Source organism: Pangasianodon hypophthalmus, chromosome 6 (genome assembly GCF_027358585.1).
Source record: "Pangasianodon hypophthalmus isolate fPanHyp1 chromosome 6, fPanHyp1.pri, whole genome shotgun sequence".
NCBI classification, from domain to species: domain Eukaryota; kingdom Metazoa; phylum Chordata; class Actinopteri; order Siluriformes; family Pangasiidae; genus Pangasianodon; species Pangasianodon hypophthalmus.
The window spans coordinates 15120504-15141499 of record NC_069715.1 but is presented as its reverse complement, the minus strand read 5'-3'; the positions used below and the strand labels follow the sequence as shown (position 1 = coordinate 15141499).

Below are 20996 nucleotides of genomic sequence, written 5' to 3'. Positions count from 1 at the left end.
ATCTGTCTGCACAAGCTGAGTGCAAAAAGAGGTGATGCATTTTAACCCCAAGTCTCCTATAAACCAATTGCTGTTTCTTATTTGGAGGACCTGCATAACCAAAAACCTGTTGTGTGGTTCCCACTGCTTGTTTGTCAGTGGTTCTAACTAAACTTTGTTACACTGTACAATTTTTGACCTGATTTTGCTGTCGCAGACAAAAACTGGACATCGTAAAATAATTCTCTGGTCGGGAGTTGAGACTGGTGGTCTTTCGAAAATCTAAAGCGACTAGGCTGATTTAGTGCCATTGCGACCAAAGACAGTCAGCGACAAAGTTGTGGCAGATTTTTTTTCTTAATTTTCTCCCCTAATTGGTCACCTATTAATTCCCACCCACAATCCAGCTCTCCCCTATCATATGATACCGACCAACCAGGGAAGGTGAAGGCTAACATGTGCTTCCTCCGGGACATGTGAAGTCAGCCAACCACATATTTTCGTATATATTTACATGCTGCTTATGCTGAATCACAGAGTCTTGCATACATGAGCTCACAGACACCCACAGTTGGCTAGTGTTGCTGTGATTGACAGGAGAGAGAGTATTCCATCCCTCCTACCAGGAGCCCACAGCCAGATATGCTCCCTTGGATCCATGGATGGCTGTGGCATCGTCAGGATTTGAGCTCACCATCTCCTGATGCTAGAGCAAACTTTTTTCCTGTTGCACCGCTCATGCACCCTGGCAGAAACTTTTGACTAAAAATTGAATTAACTTGAAAACACAAAATGAAATGTTTAAGTTTGAGCAAGCAATCACTTAAAATACTGACTTTCTCACAATAATAAATATTGCCAAACCTGGCCCCTCATACAGTGAGTTGCAAATTTACCATGTGTGAAAAAACATGCTTATTACCTCAAGCTCACTTTGAAAAACAGGTAGTCCAATTATGACCAATTATGTGTGCATTTTGGAACTAAATACAAATTAATCACTGTCTTGTTTGTTTTCATAACCATGGGCTGCTGTTGGCTGGAAAATAGAACCAATGTTACTGAAGTAGTTCCTGTCATTCAGAGATACTCTTTTATGTAATAATAAAGTCTGCACATGCACTTTACCTCCCTCCCTCATTCAGCATCCTGGGAGCGGAGGTGTGAATGGAAAACACATAGAGGTTAACCAAATCATTTGGAAAGCGGAGTTTGCTAGCAGAGTTAATTATCAGGTATTGTTTTGTGCAATGCTGAGCTGCTGGAGATCCCACTTCAGAAGCATTCCTAGGGGAATTAGGTTTGCTGTCTGCCTCTCGCACGCTATGTGGCTGACGCTAGCTTCATTACTGCGTTGTCCTTAACGATGCTACGCAAGAGAGCACCATAGTTACCCCAGTAAAGTTACCATAGTGCTGCTAAAGAACCATAGCAGCTCTCTTTGAACACGGCAGTGACAGTCTGTTCAGAGAGTGTCAGAGATTCTTTCTTTTGCTTTCATTCATCACATCAGTGTGTACTGCCAATGCTTTCTGAATGCCACCTAACTCCAGAATGTTTCTCATTTATACTTCCATTTATGAGCACTGTTTACTGTGTGCAAATAAACTAAAATATATTTACTTTTATTTGAGAAGGCTAACTTTTGTCTCTATCTAGGCTCCCTTGCGTCCGCAGATACCTTGTGACATTTACCTTTAAAAAGGTCCCATTAAAACAATATGTGGAAGTTCCAGAGCACGAGACAAAAACAAATGTTCCTCTGGGAACTGGAGAGTCTCTCACTGTACACTGAATATGAACTAACACAAAGTTTCCACACACACACACACCACCATCAAAGTGCCCAACACCCAATCCCAACCACTTATGCACAGAGTCTGTACTAAGCTAAGAAGACATTTATACCTGTGACTGCAGCGAATCTCTGATTTGTGTGCCAGTGGTTCACTGTTAAATATATCTCAGTGATAAGTTGACTAATGAAGCCTCTCCCCAGAGTTCCTCCCGTGGTTTAGAAAGAGCTCTTATCTCAGCGGGTAATGGTCTAATGTCTTGATAAGATCCCCTGCTTCCCTGCATTATCTTACACTGCATGTGGTATTAACACTATCACTCTCTGACATTTTCTGTTAAATCCTTCTTCTCTCAAAGGCAGTGATTTTAGAGAGGTTTAGCCATATATAGTATAGTTAGAATCATAGTTATCTTAAAATTAATCATTTGTAGTATGCCATCTGCTGTGATTATAATTATTCTAATTAGATGAAACTTGGGAAGAGCACTTTTCTAATTAGTGCTTTATGAGTTTCACACATTTTTCTGTTATGTTTCAGTCAACAATAAGAATAGAATAAAGCAAATTACTCTTTTATGCTCCTCTGTGAAGACACCTAATTCTTGACATTCAATTCAATTCATTTTTATTTGTATAACGCTTTTTTACAAAGGTCATTGTCTCAAAGCAGCTTTACACAAACAAAAGTAAAGTGAAGTGTGTGTGTGTGACGTCTCTGATGAGCAAGCAGGGCGACGGTGGCAAGGAAAAACTCCATGAGATGGTGATAGGAAGAAACCTTGAGAGGAACCAGACTCAACAGAGAACCCATCCTCATATGGGTTTACACTGTAGTGCGCGTGTGTGTGAGTGTACAATGTGTGTTTGTGTAGTCCGTAGAAAACAGCTGAAGCGTCTTCGTGGCAGTGTGAAGCATTGCCGGTGGACAGGTCCAGAGTGAAGGGGGGGGGTCTGGATCACCGGCAGCTCAGGAGTGTAGCTCGGCAGAAAGAGAAGGAAAGTGGTTAGGTACACTCACAGTCACCGTGTGGAGATAAAACATCAATGGACATCAATTTCGAGATTGTTTTGACATGAGCTGAACATTTCATGTTGCTTCTGCACAACGACTTCTGGTTTTGCTGTTTTTATCCTCATTTCTCATCCTTGTCTTAGGAAGCCTAAGAAACAGCGTCTTATGAAAATCTCACACACATCAGATACAGTACATTCTGAGAAGCTTCTGTATGTATGTACACTATATGGCCAAAAGTTTTTGACCTTCCCCAAATTGTTGCCACAAAGTTAGAAGCAAACAATTGTATAGGATGTGTTTGTATGCTGTAGAATTAAGCTTTCCCTTCACTGGAACTAAGCGGCTCAAACAAGTTCCAGCATGATAATGCCCCTGTGCACAAAGCAAGGTCCATAAAAACATGGTTTGCCAAGGTTGGTGTGGAAGAACTTGAATGGCCTGCACAGAGCTCTGACCCCAATGCCACTGAGCACATTTGGGATGAGCTGGAATTCAAACTGCACAAACAGGCTTTCTCACCCTATATCAGTGCCTGACCTCATTAATGCTCTTGTGGCTGAATGGGCAGAAATTCCCACAACCTTGCTCCAAAATCTGGTGGAAAGCCTTTCCAAAAAAGTGGAGGTTAGGATGTTCAAAAAGCACATGTTGTGATGGTGAGGTGTCCACAAACCTTTGGCCATATGAATGTATGATTGTAAAATATCCCTAAAGGTTTAATTTTAAATTAAAAACATATGTTGAATACTTGGGAGAATTACTTTTGTGAAGAATGATACCTCACAATATAAAACAACCCCATGTCATAAAACAACCCCATGTCATTTTACATTCCTGACCCCACCCACCTGGCTAGCTTAGTATGCATATCCTGTAGCTAAAAGTTTTCGTTTACAACCCCATCCTCTAAAAACTGCATAACAGACTGTGCCAGGTTTAATTTAAGCCTGTTTTGGGACATAACAAACTGAGCTAATGCATAATGCTTCTCAAATCAGTTTTTTTTTTACTTGACTCTTGAGAAAGTCTGTGTGTTAAATGGAAAATGTGAATATATCACTGTGGTAACAAATGTACTCAAATCTATATACTCAGAATCAGCCATCCCAGAGGAGTAAACCAATTAGAAATCAGGTTTGAGAATGAGTGCATGATTATTTTAAAGCAGACTCCTAAACCTGGTACTCGCTGTCCTGCACAGTTGAGTGTTTTCACTGCTCACTACCCCCACTTCGACTCAGGAAGAGATGTTAAGTAGTGGATTAGTTGAATCCGACGAGTTAGAAGAGGGAAAACACTAAAGCGTACAGGATAGGGGTGCCAGACTTGGGAACTTTTGCTTTAAAGCATACAGCATACATCCTTTTGATAGTGACTCATGAGGAAAAATTTATTTATCTTGAAAGGTCTTTTTTGAAGGGAGTCATGTGCAGCAGACATCAGCATGTCAGCAGCAGACCTACCTGCTTACCAACGTTCTGGCTGAAACACATTTATTCCTTTCTCATGAATAGGAGATGGGTCATGTGGATGTGTGGATGACTCTCCCTCCATCATTGCTCAGTCTTGCTGGGGTGTAGAGGTCAGTGCAGAGTAGCAGATGGAGCAGTCCTATGGGAAAACAGCCACTTTGAATGGTCTGGGTATAACAAATTAATCTGTTGTATTGTATTGATTATTGAATAGTGTGACAGCTTATGATGGTTTTCTTTGTTATTGCTCCAAACGTGGCTTTGTGCATTAACAGCTCTTAAAAGATTCAAACTACGGCCTGTAAAAATGAAGTGATATGAGATCTTAATTGCTTCTGCAATATTCTGAAACTCATTTTTTGAAGTGCTATGTTTGCGTAATTAGTGTCTACAGGTTTTACAGATGTTTCCCCTGAAATACTGTGCTTTCTTTGCATGTGGACATCAACATATTTATTATCTTAATATATCTATTGCTTATGCAGATTGGTAAGAACTGAAAGTGGGGGAGTGGAAAAAAGCACTGCTGACCACTGAGTGCAGAATTTTTCCTAAGCCATTCTTCTCTCCCAGCTATATCTGACTGGCCGGTGGCTATTTGCCCTGGACCATGGGGCAGTTCATTATTGAGGGATGGACTGGTCGATACAGGAAACACACTCTCCAGCCAGCCAGTACTGATACAGCACTTTTATGTGAACTCTAAATGTCATTGAGGGCTCAAGAATCTCTTCTGGATCCAAGTTCCCTGCACTGGCTATTATAACTGTTTTTGGTTCAAGGCCTGAAAAAGTGCTTAGTGAAGTACAGTGTGAAACAATGTTGATATATTTACATGTGGAATAAATGACTGCATGTGTTGTGTGTGAAACTACAAAATAATAATTATCAGCTAATAAGTGGCATAGAACTCTAATCTGTTGTCTTTTAGTAATGCACTCTGACAGTGTTCTCACTGGTCATGAATACATATCATTGTTTGGGAACAGAATCACTCATTCAGACATGGACATGATCTAATCCTACATGTATTTATCAGTATTATTAATCTTTCTTTCTTACTTTCTTTCTTTCTTTCCTCCTTCCTTTCCTTCCCTCTTGTGCAAGAGCATCTTCCTGTCGATAGCACAATGTGACCACAGATTAAATATTAATGTCCTGATTCAAACAGGTCCTGCTCTTTTACCTGACACAGCAGACTCATTTGCACTGATCCTCTGGTGATAGCACTGAATTTAGCAGACTGGCTAGATTACACATCAATAACAATATAACAAGTTGAACTGAAAGGAGTAAGGGAGCCAAATGTAAAAAGTTGAATACTCTTTTATCTCTGACTTTTTTGAACATTTGAGGCCATTCTGATACATTTAGAGAGCGACTCATACCAAATAATAGTTTTAGGTTTCTGTGTAAATGTTAAATATAAATATAAATAAATACGCCCCCACTTACCTTAAAGAACTCCTCACCCCACAGATTTCAGCACGTCCCCTCCGCTCCACAAACACTCATCGTCTCCTCCCCCCTAGGACTAATACCCGCACCATTGGGGGTCGAGCCTTTTGCGCCGCTGCTCCTCGCCTGTGGAATGCCCTCCCTGAACATCTGAGGGCTCCACAAATGACTGATGGTTTTAAAAGGGGTTTAAAAACGTACCTTTTTAAAAAGTGTTTTAATATAGTTTAAGTTTCTGTGCTAATCTCAGTTGGCAGCTGGTTTTAATTGCTGTTTTTTGTAGCACTTTGAGATTTTCTTTAAAATGTAAAGTGCTTTATAAATAAAATGTATTATTATTATTATTATTATTATTATTATTATTATTAAATATGAAATATAAATCTTAAATGTAAATACAGAACTTAAATGTTTGGTTCATATGCTAATTGACCCCGCCCCCTCGGAGTGTGCGTCATGGCGACAGCACCGGTAGGGTTGCCAGGGTTACACCATACAGTGCTCGTTTTGGGACAAGGCTGAGGCTGTTAAAAGCTGGTGCCATTTTTGGGCTGATTTAAAAAACAGTCCGCGGCCAACAAGATCTTGTTGTAAAGCAAGTAATCGGAATTAAAACAAACTAATTTCTACAGACATGCTGTGACAAAGGGAAAATTTTAATGCAGACAGTGTAGAACTATCTAAAATGTACAGAACCATTTCTGTTTTCTACAGAAATGCAGAAAGGCCATAAGATAACAAATGTTGCGCAAAGAGCTCACACACTACTCATCCTTCGTATTTATGATATGATGCACATATATATATATATATATATATATATATATATATATATATACTGGTGAATTTTATATACAAATGCTCTCCCTCCAGAATATTTCATGTCAGCGGCAAGATAACTGGTTTGCCAGGGTTTGATTTAATTCCAGCTTTAGCACCAGCTTTTAACAACCTTGTTCCAAAACTAGCACTGTATGGTGTAACCCTGGCAACCCTACCGGTGCTTTCCCCATGACGCACACTCCGAGGGGGCGGGGTCAATTAGCATATGAACCAAACATTTAAAATCTATATTTACATTTAAGATTTATAATGGTATTTCACATGTACATTTCATATTTATATTTAACATTTACACAGAAACTTAAAACTATTATTTGGCATGAGTCGCTCTCTAAATGTATCTGAATGGCCTCAAGTGTTCAAAAAAGTCAGAGATAAAAGAGTATTCAACTTTTTACATTTAGCTCCCATAAGGAAGAGACTGCAGAAAGTACCAGTTATGCCTGGATGGTCTACACAGCATACAGGTAGATTGCTAATTAGGTGCATTTAGGCATTATTAAAATCTAGCAAAATAGAGAGAATGTTATCAAATTCACTCTGTGCTTGCTTAGTTTGGTTGTTGCTTGTTATTTGGTTGATTTGAATGTACATGGGACAGCACAGGCATTGTCTCACAGCTCCAGGGTCCCTGGATCAATGCAGAGCTCAGGTTACTGTCTGTGGAGTGCTCTTGTGGGTTTCTCCAGGTTCTCCGGTTTCCTCCCACCTCACAAAAAAACATGCCTGTAGGTGGATTGGTGACTCTATGTGTGAAAGCAGACTATGTAGGTCTGAGAGAGATAGTGCCTCTGATCAGCTTGAAAGCAGGAGGATAAGGCACTGAAGCATCTGTTTTACTTGCGTTGCTTCCCAGTCTTTATGGCCTGGTGCTTTACAGATTCAGAAGTACTGAAGTAGTGAAGTGGTTTTCCTTTCCTTTGCACTGCTGTCCTATGCATGCTTTGGTTTCTCTTCCTTGCTCTCCAGGTTGTCATTAAATGTTGATGGGGATCAGTGAAACCAATAATCTCGCTGCAAAAACATTGCCAGCAATCAATAGGTTTGCTGCACTTGGGGCAGGTGTAGCAGAGAGAAGGGGAAAGAGGAAGAAAGCTTTATCTATCAAATATTAATAAAGCATTCCCACCGGGGACAGAGGAGAATGTCGCTGATTCACTCTCAGTCCCAATTAAGATCCTCAGTTAGGCCTGCTGTTGCTTCTGTGGTCTGACCATAAGTAGGTATGTCTCATCCAGAAGGAAGAACTCTGTGAGAATGAAGAGACTCAAGAACAGAAGACGCAAAGCAGGTCTCTTAGGGAGGCAAGCATGCTATCGTTTTACTTGTGATTAATGCATAGCCACACACAGCTGTAGAAGCAGACAGCTAATTGTCGGGGTTTAAAAACTTAGAAGTTATGCAAAAAAGTTGATCAGTTTATCTGATACCTCAGGTTGTGCTCTTCATACATAACATCTTTGGATTCCTTTTCCTTTCCTGTGTCCTTCAGCATATCCTCACGTAACTGTGTATAAATTTTTTTTTATCATAGACTTTGTGTCTTCTTTGGTTTCTTTCCTTCTAATGGGTGTATATGAATCTGTGGTGCTCTGGTAACCACAATTATTTTATACAAGTGAGGGAGACTGTTTGTAGTTTATATAGATTTTTATTCTAGACAACATGAAGCACTGTACTTCCATTACTTGAGAACATTGAACAGTTATGCTTCATTAATAAGTTTTCATCTTGTTTCAGCATATAGTGGTAAATACTTCTGGTAGCAATTCTAATAATGATTTCTTGGTGTATGTTTTTTTTTAGCTGAACACAACCCTGAAACAAATTGTATTTTTTTTCATCTCTTGTATTTTACTTCACAGTCATGATGGCAATAAAACACAAAGGCAGCAGGGGAAAAGTCCAAAGTCCTGCCTAATATTAGTCTTTGTCTGGATTTGCAGTGATGGTGCCAAGCCTGAGCTCTATGGCTGCTGCTAGAAGGTGCGGCTCCATCTACAAGGGCTTTGCCCAGTGTCTTCTGGCCCTGGGGGACAGCTTGTCTGTCAACAGCCAAAAAGACGAGGACATGCACGAGATCGACTCAATCTGCAGGTCTGTAGACCGTAACATTACGCTAAGACACATATACAGTGCAGGGATATTCTCAAGCCCAAATGAAAAGATATGAGAGTAATGCATCAAAGAAATGGGTTCCCTGGGTATACGAACCTTTATGTACACTATGATCCAGTTCCACCTACACACAGTGTAACTCATTCACACCTCAGGATTATGTATCATACTCTGCTCGTGGCATTGTCAAGTACATAATAGGTAATATAGTGTACCATGGCTCACTACCACAGCACCTCATTCATTGACTTTCTTCCAGTGTTTCCATTTCCATCTTATCTATCCTTCTTGCTGGCAGGATTCTTGTCAATCATTAGTCCGTGCATCCTTAATCCATATTTATACAGTGTCTCCTCCATGTCTGCAGAAGCTGCTTAAGTATTCATTGTGTAGCAGGAAAGTATGCTTTTAAAATAGCTCCATGTGTTTGCAATCATATTTAAACTGACTAAGTGAGCAGCATCATGACAGCTGCATTATAACATATTATAATTACACCACAGTGCTGTTGAATTCTCCATTCTCATTTGTCAGAAGATGTTGATTAAATTTCTATGACAGCATGGCTGTTAGAAAATATGTATAATCATTGATATGGTAAAGCTTTCTGTAAGAAGACATTCATTTAATATTTATGGAAGGAGTCTCCAGTGTCAGCACTTTGTAACAGTCATTAATCAGTTTTCCACAATGGGGAAGTCTTAATGGGAAAGACGACTTTGTGCTTTTGATTTTCTTTTTTTTTTTTTTTTGTTAGTCTGATTAATTTAAGAGAGAGAAAAAAGAGATGCCACATTCCACAACATTAAATGTACTGCCAGTATAAACAGATATTCTTTAATTGATTAAAAAAATAATTGTTGGCACATTGTTGTGGTATATAGTGGAATCAAATCACCCCATTGTTCATTATTTTCCTGTAGCAGCACATCTCAAAATGTTTTATTCCTTTTGTATGCCACAGATAATACCTATTTCAGTATCCTGTAGTGACAGAGCTATGCTTCCCTGTTTGTTTACTGTTATTAATTAAAGTGTCTATGTTGCACTTTGTGTGTGGTTGCAAGTACCAAGTGTGTTCATAATAGATTGATCTACATGATCATTTTTCAAGCACTCTTTATTCATTAGAAATGAACAGTTTTTGTTAGAATAGTATGGAAAAGTATAGAATTGTGTACAGATTTTTGCTTAATATATACACTATATGGCCCAAAGTTTGTGGATATTTGACCATCACACTCATATGCGTTGCCTTCCCCAAACAGTTGCCACAAAGTTGGAAGCACACAATTGTATAGGATGTTTCTGTATGCCGTAACATTTCCCTTGACTATAACTAAAGTGTCCAAACATGTTCCAGCATGATAATGCCCCTGTGCACAAAGCAAGGTCCATAAAGACCTGGTTTGCCAAGGTTGGTGTGGAAGAACTTGAGTGGCCTGCACAGAGCTCGGACCCCAATGCCACTGAACACATTTGGGATGAGCTGGAATTCAGACTGCACACGCAGGCTCTCGCCCTATATCAATGCCTGATCTTACTAATGCTCTTGTGGCAGAAATGCCACGCTCTAGTGGAAAGCCTTCCCAGACGGGTAGAGACTATTATGACAGCAAAGGGGGACTAAATCTGGAATAGGGTTGTTTGAAAAATCATATGAGTGTTATGGTCAGGTGTCCAAAAATTTTTTGGCAAATATAATGAATGTCATTATATGTTTGGGTGATCTTCCTAAAATAATTTGACACACCTCCCTCACACACACCCCTGAAGTTGTCAGGGGTGTGTCATCCTGTATTTATTTTAGACATAAATAGGATAATACAGTTATTACCATTATTTATGTGTTGTCTAGGAGATTAGTGAATATTTTAGTGGTAGCTAGCTGATCAATGTTCAAATAAAATACAATATAATTTACAGTCAGGTACATAAATATTTGGACAGTGACAAAGTTAATATAATTTTAGCTATTCTACCACAGTATACTGGAGTTGAAAAAATCCATTAAAAATCATGCAATGACTGCCTGAAGTCTGGAGCCCATAAACATCACCAGGCACTGGATTTCTTCCTTGGAGATTTTCTGCCAGGCCTTTACTGCAGCTGTCTTCAGTTCCTGCTTGTTCCTGGGGCGTTTTGCCTCCAGTTTTGCCTTCAGAAAATGAAATGCATGCTCAATTGGATTCAGGTCAGGTGACTGACTTGGCCATTGTAGAACTTTCCATTTCTTTGCCTTAAAAAAGTCTTGTTTTGCTTTCGAACTATGCTTTGGGGCATTGTCCATCTGCACTGTGAAGCTTCGTCCAATGAGTTGTGAAGCATTTGGCTGAATCTGAGCAGATAATATAGCCACAGAATTCATCCTTCTGCTTTTGTCAGCAGTCACATCATCAATAAATACAAGGGATACATGCCCATACCATAAGATGAAGTGGTGTACATGGATCATGAGTAGTTCCTTCCATTCTCCATAATCTTCTCTTCTCATCATTCTGGTACAAGTTGATCATTGTCTCATAAGTCCATAGGATGTTGTCAGAATTATACAGGCTTTTTAGATGTTTTTGGCAAACATTAAACTGGTCTTCCTATTTTTGAGGCTTACCAATGGTATATATCTTTGGTAAACTTTCTGTATTTACTCTGGTGAAGGCCTCTCTCAATTGTTGATTTTGAAACAGTTTTGCTACCTTCATTGAGGGTGTTCTTGAGTTGGCTAGCTATTATGAAGGGGTTGTTTTCTGTGCTCATCCAGGCCTTTTGGTGTTTCTGAGCTCACCAGTGCATTCCTTATTTTTAAGAATGTGCCAAATAGTTAAATTGGCCACACCTAATGTTTTTGCTGTCTTTCTGATGGGTTTGTTGTGGTTTTTTTAACCTAATGATGGCTTGTTTCACTGGCAGTGACAGCTCTTTGGACTTCATGTTGAGAGTTAACAGCAACAGATTCCAAATGCAAATGCGACACTTTAAATGAACCCTAGACATTTTATCTGCTTTTTTAAATTGTAAGTGAAATAATGAAAGTTTGCACTTCGAGCTCATTGAGCTCCAGTTTCAACTCCAAAGTACTGTGGTAGACAGCTAAAATAACAATAACTTTGGCAATGTCCTGACTATATGTAAAATATATAATCTAATATGTAATAGTTTATAAAAGATTAGAGATGTTTGTATAATGCCAAACGTCAGTGTTATATTAAACATCCAACAAAACTTTAGTCAGAAATTGAGACAGAAATGACAAACCACTGTCCAAACATTAGCTGAACTTGGTGATCTGAGAACTGTCTGGGTGTGGGATAATATTCTAATGAGTACAGTGGGGAACAGGAACAAGGTATGCTCACCTCTGTATTGTGTTAGATGTTATTTTCATTTACTGAACTTGTACTGTAGACAGTGTTTTAATGTCATACTGAAGCAAACTAAAGTCTTATTGTATCTGCATCACTCAGAGATGGAGGGTTTGGCCAGTGCAGAAGTAGGTTATTTTAGTTACATCCCCTGTTGCCAGGTCAGTTGTCATCCTGTGGAACTGAACTACTTTTGAACTGCTGCTGTGTGTTACATTTTTCCTGGTGGGATGGGGGTTATTATTCAAACAATATATTGATTATTATTATGTATAGTTATGTAGTATGCAGTGCATATTCACATGTAAATATAAACATTATTTATACAAACATCCTACACCAAACTAACCCAAAGATTGTCACACACACACATAGACACACAGTCATGTTGATGCCCAACATACCATCAAACTTTTCAACATGCACTAACAGCCATGTAAGATAGGCTCCTCTAAAATACATGCATCTCTTAATCTCATTCTCCAGATTAGCTCTGTACATTATTTATGGCTAAATTATGTTGTTTGTCAATGAATTGGTCTACAGATGCTTATAGCTGCTTATGAGTAGCTAAAAAGCTAAAAAGACTACAACTTTAATGCTTAAACAGCTCTACACTTTTGTTGCATGAAAGCAGAATTACATCACCAGTCTTTTTTTCTTTTAAATAATTTATCCTTGCCATGTTCTAAAAGCGAGCATTTGACAAACTTTAGAAACCCGTTTGGACCTGAGAATGTCAGAATGTTTTTGAAATTAAGCCATTAAGTTAGGCAAGCTAGTTAACAACTACCTAGCTAGAAGTAAGTTGAAGTAGTAAATTTGTCTATGAGAAATTTTGCTACATGAAAGATATCCTACAAATTAGTAGGATTATTAGGCTTTGGTAGTTTAGCTACATTGAAGCTACAGTCATTATCTGTTATGCTAAATATATATATATTTTTTAGAATGCACATTTAAAAAAAATTAGACCCTTTGTCCCATAGACTGTCTTTGAATCAGCCATGAGATACACCTGCAATAGAATACATATTTTTTTAGGTAAGCGTCAAAAGGTTACTGGTTGAGAATCAGTTCTCTAAATCGATTTTGCTTCTAACCGACCAACCAACCAACCAACCAACCAACCAACCAATAAGAAATACATAACTTACATTAATAAATGTTACAATGATATTGATACGATGAATAATAATTAATTTTTATGCTACATTCCATAATTTATGTAATGGATCAACACTATCAACATTACTCTTATATTTGGTCAGTAAAATAGTTACTTACTAAAACTATAATTATATGCACTGCTTGCAGAAAAGGAATATAAAAAAAACATAGTGAAATTATGCTAAAAAGGTGAAAGAGGTTGCTTTTTCCTGTATGTATATGTGATGTAAGTAATATTGGTTTTAGGTAATCCTGAAAACATTGCACTTCACTCGTCTGGATGTGAAATAACGAATATGAGACGTAACAAATGTTTAAATTACTGACTGTTTTTTAAAATGATGTTTACCGCACTAGTATTTGAAGTTGTACTTCATTTATACATTCTCAAACTTCTCAGATAAAATCAGTGAGCTTCTGAGACTTGGCAGTCAGCCATCTCTGCAGTAAAAAGCTGTCCTTTCCCAGAAGATGTCCCAGTTATTAATGAAGCCCAGTCCCTGTTATTCAGCACAAAATATGAAAAAATTTAGGAGAACTTGGGTCTTCCTTTTTCTGCACTGTCGTTTGCCATGGGAGTGAAATTATTCTTACCCTTAACCGCAGAGGTGCCCCAGGGATCAAGGGTTATTTAGACTGCATCAACATCACCACAGCCTCAATGTTCCTGTTGCTTTGCAAGCCCTATGTTCAGGGAGATGATTCTTAGTGTGTTTTTGGTTCATAGAGTTCCTTTTGCCCTTTGAATAGTTTCAATTTACTATGACTAATTTAATGTAAATGACTATGACTAATTTAATTTAAACTTTGTTATAGATTTTTATTTTATGACTTCTACGTTATTGATTCATACAAAAACTTTTTAGATTTCCAAACATTAGTTTTCCAGCACAAAATTAAATGTTACAGAAAAATGTTTGTATGTCAGTAAAGAAAGCAGGATATTACATAAGAGACACTTTCCAGACAAAAAAAAAAACGTAATGAAGGCTGCTGGGTTTTGCTGCAAAAATAAGAAGCGAGTGTGACAGTCAAAGTCTCCAGAAGAACTGTGGCTGCTTCTGCAAGATGCTCAGTAACACTTACAGCTCATTTCCTTATAAAACTGCACACATTGTACCTGAGAGTACTATTTTTTTTTAAACGCAAAGGATCATCACACCAAATATTGACTTTGTTTCATTTATTACTGTTTACTGCTATTTATAGTATTTTTTTTAATGTAGAAACATTTAGTTTCATTATTTTTGAAGGCATCTTTGCTCTACAGCATTTCTTTGCATGTGCCTAAGACTTTTGCACAGTACTGTATATATATATTACCAAAAATACATATAGAATTACAAAATATACACACTCATTGGTCACTTTATGAGGAACGTCTGTACACCTGCTCATTCATGCAATTATCCAATCAGCCAATACATAAAAGCTTCAGGTAATGTTTCATGCATCACATGTCAAATTTTAGCAGATGGGCTACAACAGCAGAAGAGCACTTTGGGTTCCCCTCCAAAACCGGACGTTTTCCAGTCTTCAGCTGTCCAGTTTCTGTAAGCCTGTAGTCTCAGATTCCTGTTCCTGTCTGACAGGAGTGGAACCCAGTTTGGTCTTCTGCTGTTGTAGCCCATCCATCTCAAGGTTTGACATTTTGTGCATTCTGAGACTCTCTTCTGGTCACCATGGTTGTACAGAGTAGTTATTTTGATTTAACATAGTCTTTTGTCAGCTTGAACCAGTCTAGCTGTTCTCCTCATCAACCTGGCATTGCTCCCCATAGAACTGCCATTCACTGGATGTTTTTTTTTTCCCATTCTGACAGACTAGTTTGGGTATTTCAGTTTCTGAAGTATTTCAGTTTCTGGGTATTTCAGTTTCTGAAGTATTTCAGTTTCTGGGTATTTCATAGTCCCTGAAATGAAATATTTTCCCCATTCTGCTCTTGACCTGTACATGCGTGATTTTATGCGTTGTGCTGCTGTCACATGATTGGCTGATTAGGTAATTGCATGAATGTGCAGGGGTACAGATGTTCCTAATAAAGTGGTCAGTGATTGTACATGACAGTACAGTATGTGATCTAAGTAAAAATATCATGATGAGAAACAGGAGTAACCGATCATAAATCATTTTTGCTATTTCTGTTTGAAAACTAGATTCTGAGCATAGGGATGTCAAGATGACAGTCTGTAAAATATGGGAGGTTACTGTAGGAGGAGCAAAAGAATTCAAGTACTGGTTTTGTAAGAGAAAATATTCTCTGCATTACTAGCGTCATTTACAGTGGAACTGTCCTAAAGGTATTATGACAATGTTACTGAGATGGCAAGATTGGTTGGTGGTAGATTGTACCTTAAACGATTAAATAACATTTAAGTTTAATCCTGGATAATTCCTGGCTATGTCTGCATGGTATTTTCCAATATGCTGCAGTGTATTTCCTTTGCCTAAGAGATACTAACCCTACTTAGCTAATCATTAGTGAATTGTACCTGTTGCAGATCATGGGACGATTTCCATGACTGTGCAAACCTGGCCATGGCTGGCTGCCCCGATGAAGCCGCTGCTGTGTGGGAGTCCCTGAGACAAGAGTCTAAAAAGATGCAGTTTGCAGGTAACCTGTATGACATGTGCTCTAGTCGTAGCCAATCAGCAGCCGACACAGGGGCTCAGAACCCAGACGAGACCAATCAAGAGTCCCTGAAAGGAAAGGCCAGTCATTTAAGCCTAGGCCAAAGCATCTTTCTCCCCACTTGCTTGTGTTTACTGTTCGTCTACCTGTGGATATAAACCAAGACTTTCTGCTTCAAGAGACATGCAGTGGAATGTAATGAATTACCAGTGGACTGACGTGTGTGATGTTGACATTTCTCAAAGGTAACACATTGTAAATAATAATTCTTTTTTTCTTTATAAAGGCATGCTTTTGAACAGAATTCTACACATGTACGGTGCTCTCTTGAATTATTGGCACCTTCATGAAAATGAGCAAAAATGAATATCTAAAAAGAATAGCACATGCAATAAATGATTATATGGAGCTCAAACATACAAGGATATTGTGTAGTTTTACAAGACACTGGTTACAAAATTATTGCCCCCCTTACATTTAATATTTTATGAAGCCTACCTTGGAGAGAGTAAAAGCACTAAAAGAATAATAGCACAAAATCTGAAAAAGAATATAAAGTATAGCTTCATAGCATGCTGTTTTGAGGGTGACAGATATTATGTCACCTTTTCATGTTTTTTCAAGTTCTCATTAGTCCAAACACGACTTAGGCAAACACTGAGAACTGCATACATTTGCAAGCATGCTTAATAATAACTGTATACAGCAAATTGGTTTTGTTTGACAACATACAATTGTCAGGATTTTTTTTTTCACAGGATTTGCAAAACATGTTTATGAATAAAATATTACAGTTTTATTACAAATCTGTTATTTTCTTCTGTGTAAATATTTGTATATAACATTCACAACAATGTATAATTTAAAAAAAATGACTGATATGGGAAGAAAATTATTTACTTAAGAGAATGTTGTGGTTCAATTTGGGAAATACTGTATGTCAAATATTCAGTGACATCTAGTTACATTCCATATTAGATATTTGTGAATAATGTTTGTGAGCCAACATTTAAAGCTGTTCAGCTCACATTCCTCATTTTTTCTTCTATTTGTTTTGTAATTCTTCTTGTTTTGATTGCCAATTTATTACTAATGCTGTTACTTTTTAGAGTCAGTAAGAATGTAGTGAGGATCCAAACTGTTCCATCTGTTTCGCCGTGTAGTCCAAGATTTAAAAGTACAATCAGTGAGATTAATGAATGAATTTTACACAGTTGGATTACTGTAATTCTGAAGAGTCTGAATCTGTTGAGGAGCATTTTTAACTTTTGTTAAGATGTAATCTGGTGCTCCATGGTTCATGAATGACATGTGAATGTAAGAACTACTGTACCTCAAAGATGCACATCAATATCTCCTCAGAACTCAAATTGATGTTGCAATGCTCTCTAATAATATTAAAAATGTATAACGTGACTAACAGAACAATTTTATTTTATTATCTAATTTTATCATTATTTATTTATTTATTTATTTTTTGGAAATATGACATTTTGCAGTCACACTTTGTATTCCCTTCTGACATAAGATTCATAAGGATTCCAACTAGCATTATACTTTATACAAATGGAGGAATGAGATAAGCTGTGAGCACTGACTTGCTCCTTCACTCTAACCTTAATGCTCATTACTTTTTATGCTAGGTGGCTCGTGTGGGATCTTATGAATTTGCAATGGCGATAGCCCTTTAAAGATAAAGGGAGATGTCACATAGTGCATGGGTTCATTATAAGTCTGTCCTCATTCGTTTGAAGTTGAATCCTATATCATTTCACTGTCCATCAGATGGGAAATTTTATGTAGAAACTCTGGGATTAAAGGGATTTTCCACATGGATGCCATCAACCAGAAACCCCGATACTGCTTGTCCAATGCTTGCCACTTTGTTATTTATGTCAAATGGAGGTTTCAAAGATAATCTCAGAGGCAAAATGAATTTAATTAGAACATTTTCCAAGTATATATATATATATAGTTTTAGTCCTTTTTCTATCCTTGAGTATGAACATTTCACAACATGAAGAGATAATAAAATGTACTGACTGATGAATTTCTGCTTGATGTTTTGCGTAAATATATCACACACATCATGTAACAGCAGTAGATGCTCCATTTACATGCTTCACTCTGATACTCTTGGTATGTAAGTGCATTCTCCGTGAAAAGAATTACTATTTTGCTGGATGTGTGAAATCGCAGTGAGCTGAACACTGAGCTCTGTGCTAATGCTATGAAATATTGCATTCCTGTCTCCAATGCTTATACCTTTTTTTTTTTTATTCCTCTGCCTACATGAATATTTCATGCATCCCAGCTGCTTTCATAAACATAGACAGTTAGCAGGATGGAGATCGCCACAGAGTGAGAACCCACATATATGCACACTGGAATGTGAGAACATGGAGATGTGGCTGCTTGATCAACAGCAATTATTTTCACATTAATTGGCTTTGAACCAAATCCCAGCTTTCTGAGTTGTGCATCGTGAAACTGAAACAGCTAAAAACTGTGACAAATGGATGTAGCTGATCTTCAAAAAGGTGCCATGAGTCAGATTTTTCTAGTCAGGCAAAATCATTGCTTGAGAGTCACTGACTGAAAATATGTGTGGGCTTTATTTTTAAAGTATCTTTTATTATTATAGATACAAATACTAAGATAAGTTTGATAAGGCTTTTCTGGGAGTTTCAGCAGCTGGAAAGACAAAGTTTTTTTAATTTTTATTTTTAAATATACTTAGTACTTTGTGCCTTTAATTTTGAAAAGTCCAATTTGTAATATAAATTTTACTTGAGTAATTTGTTGGCAGCAGGGTTGCCAGTAAAGTACTGTAAAATTTACATTAAACAACTATAAAACATATTTACAGTAAATTACTGTAACGTTACATAGTATAAAATAACACATAATCCAGTACATTTTCTCATTTGGCTGAAGGTTAAGGGTCTTGCTCAAGGACCCAACCATGGGAGTTTGCCAGTGCTGGGATTTGAACACATGACTTTCTAATCTGTAACTCAAATCCTGTATGTGTCATAAACCATGTTTGAAAATCAGCACATCAACATGTTGCAGAGGAAATACTTTGGAATCTTCAATGGAGCCTTCAAATGCAGGTTTCTCAAACTTTTTGCAATCAGGAACCATCTTAATTCATTTATTCATCCTCAGTAAGCTCTTTATCCTGGTCAGGGTCATGGTGGATATGGAGCATATCCCAGTAATACTAGGCTCAAGGCAGGAGAATTCACCCGTGGTGGCATTTCACTCCATTGCCGGCCACCATGCATACACATATATTCATTACTACCTGGGGCAGTTTAGCCTAGCCAATCTACCTTACATGTTTTTGGACAGTAGAAGGAAACCAGAAAACTCCACCTAGACAGTAACACAAGATCAAGATTGAACCCAGAAACCTGGAGCTGTGAGGGGGCAATGCTACCCATCGCACGTTCATGCTGCCATGTGATGCTCAATCCTGGGACCCATTGAGGAGTGATATGGCAGTGACAGTGTAGCCGTTACGCTACACCCCCTTAACTGTGAAAGAAATTTTATAGACCCCATCTGAATATAATCCAACTGTTCAACTATTAGACTCATATTCACAACATATATATTTTGGCTACTTATTAGCTTTTTATTCCTGAAATTTCACAAATAACACATTATGTTTATGTTGACATTACTTATAATCCAACCTGTTTTTGAGTTATTTAATCTCAGATTAAACCTATTCAGTTCAAATGAGGAAATATGCAAGCATAACCCTTGTCTATATTTCATGGACCCCTTTGAGAACAACTGTTCTAGGACATAGAGTCTCTTACATATTGTGCTACAAAAACAGAATAGTCAGGAAATGAAAAATAACCATTTAATAATCACCTGAGGCTTTCTACCATATGGCAGCTCTTTAGCAAGAATGAAGAAAAAACTTCACAGTGATCTTTGTCCCATTTTGTCTGGGATTCCAACTGATTTGCTGCAGTAGGCAGATTAAAGTTGTCCATAAGGTGAAATCTGTGAATATGCAGCACCACACACACACACACACACACACACACCTCAATCCAGAGCTTTAATATTCACACCACTTTCATGAATTCTAACACTGCCTGATTGATCTGGGAGAGGGCTGGCATGTTTGATTACTCTTTTACTGCTCTCCTCACCTCTCCACCATCCTCTTCCTCCTTTCACTGAGGCTCCTCACAACTGGCCTGATCTGGCAGGTTACTGATTTAGCCAGGTACTGTTTTTATGAAATCACTCAGAAATGCACAGATTAAAGTCCAAGAAGATCAGATGATGACTAAGAGACTACTCAATTTCATTCATCTTCAACAGTCTTCCTATATCAAATACAGTATATGTAAAATGAGTAGATACAAGATTCCACTTGAACACAAACATCTCAATTTTGTTCTGTTATCTTTCAATACCTTCAATACCAATACCAGAAACCTTAAGTCTTTATACAGTGCCCTCCAGAATTTTTGGCACTCTATATGAAAATGAGCAGAACCCATTGAAAAACAATGAAATTCTATATCTTTAAACATTCTTGTTTTGATTTGGATATGATATTTTAGTTATCATTTTGTTGCAAGCTCTATCCATGGCCAAGCCTGAACCTGAAATATTGTAGTATTCAGCAGAATTCATGAAGCCATCAATCTTCACAAGAGTCCCTGATTGTCAATAAAATTGGCACATGTATTTTTTTTTAAATAAGAAAATACTATTATTTCAAAAAGTGTCCTTGAGAATCAACATTTTCTAGAGTTTATCTTGGTGGATGAAGCACCATGTTTATTTGTCTATAATGCACAGTGACTATGCATTGGTTTAACACTGAAAAATGCTTGCGAGCAGCATGTGACTTTATTAATACAAGACAAAGCTTAAAATTAGCTGATTCATATTGCTAGAGGTCATATTGGTTTATCATCCCTGTACCTTTAAGTGTCAGGTTTAGCTTAGTCTGTTTACTATCAAACAGACTTTTCTAATGATTTGTGATGGCAGGGCTCCAGCCCTCACACAAAACTACTGCACGCTCCTCGCACAACTGCTGCCCGGGTGCTGAAGGGACAGCGCCACTTCAGCACCATTGTTGTGGATAGTGAGCGAGTGCATGGCT

At 37.8% G+C, this 20996-nt stretch overlaps 1 protein-coding gene across 1 annotated transcript in view; it reads left to right on the top strand.

Annotated features, from left to right (window-relative positions):
• Positions 1-18475, top strand: part of nrn1la (neuritin 1-like a) — a 30931-nt gene extending 12456 nt beyond the window's left edge. Inside the window, exons 2-3 of the mRNA XM_034305053.2 lie at positions 8512-8662; positions 15717-18475. Coding sequence (XP_034160944.1) covers positions 8512-8662; positions 15717-16005 — 440 coding nt within the window. The 3' untranslated portion in view covers positions 16006-18475. The remainder of the gene's footprint in view (positions 1-8511; positions 8663-15716) is intronic.
• Positions 18476-20996: the final 2521 nt, after the last annotated feature.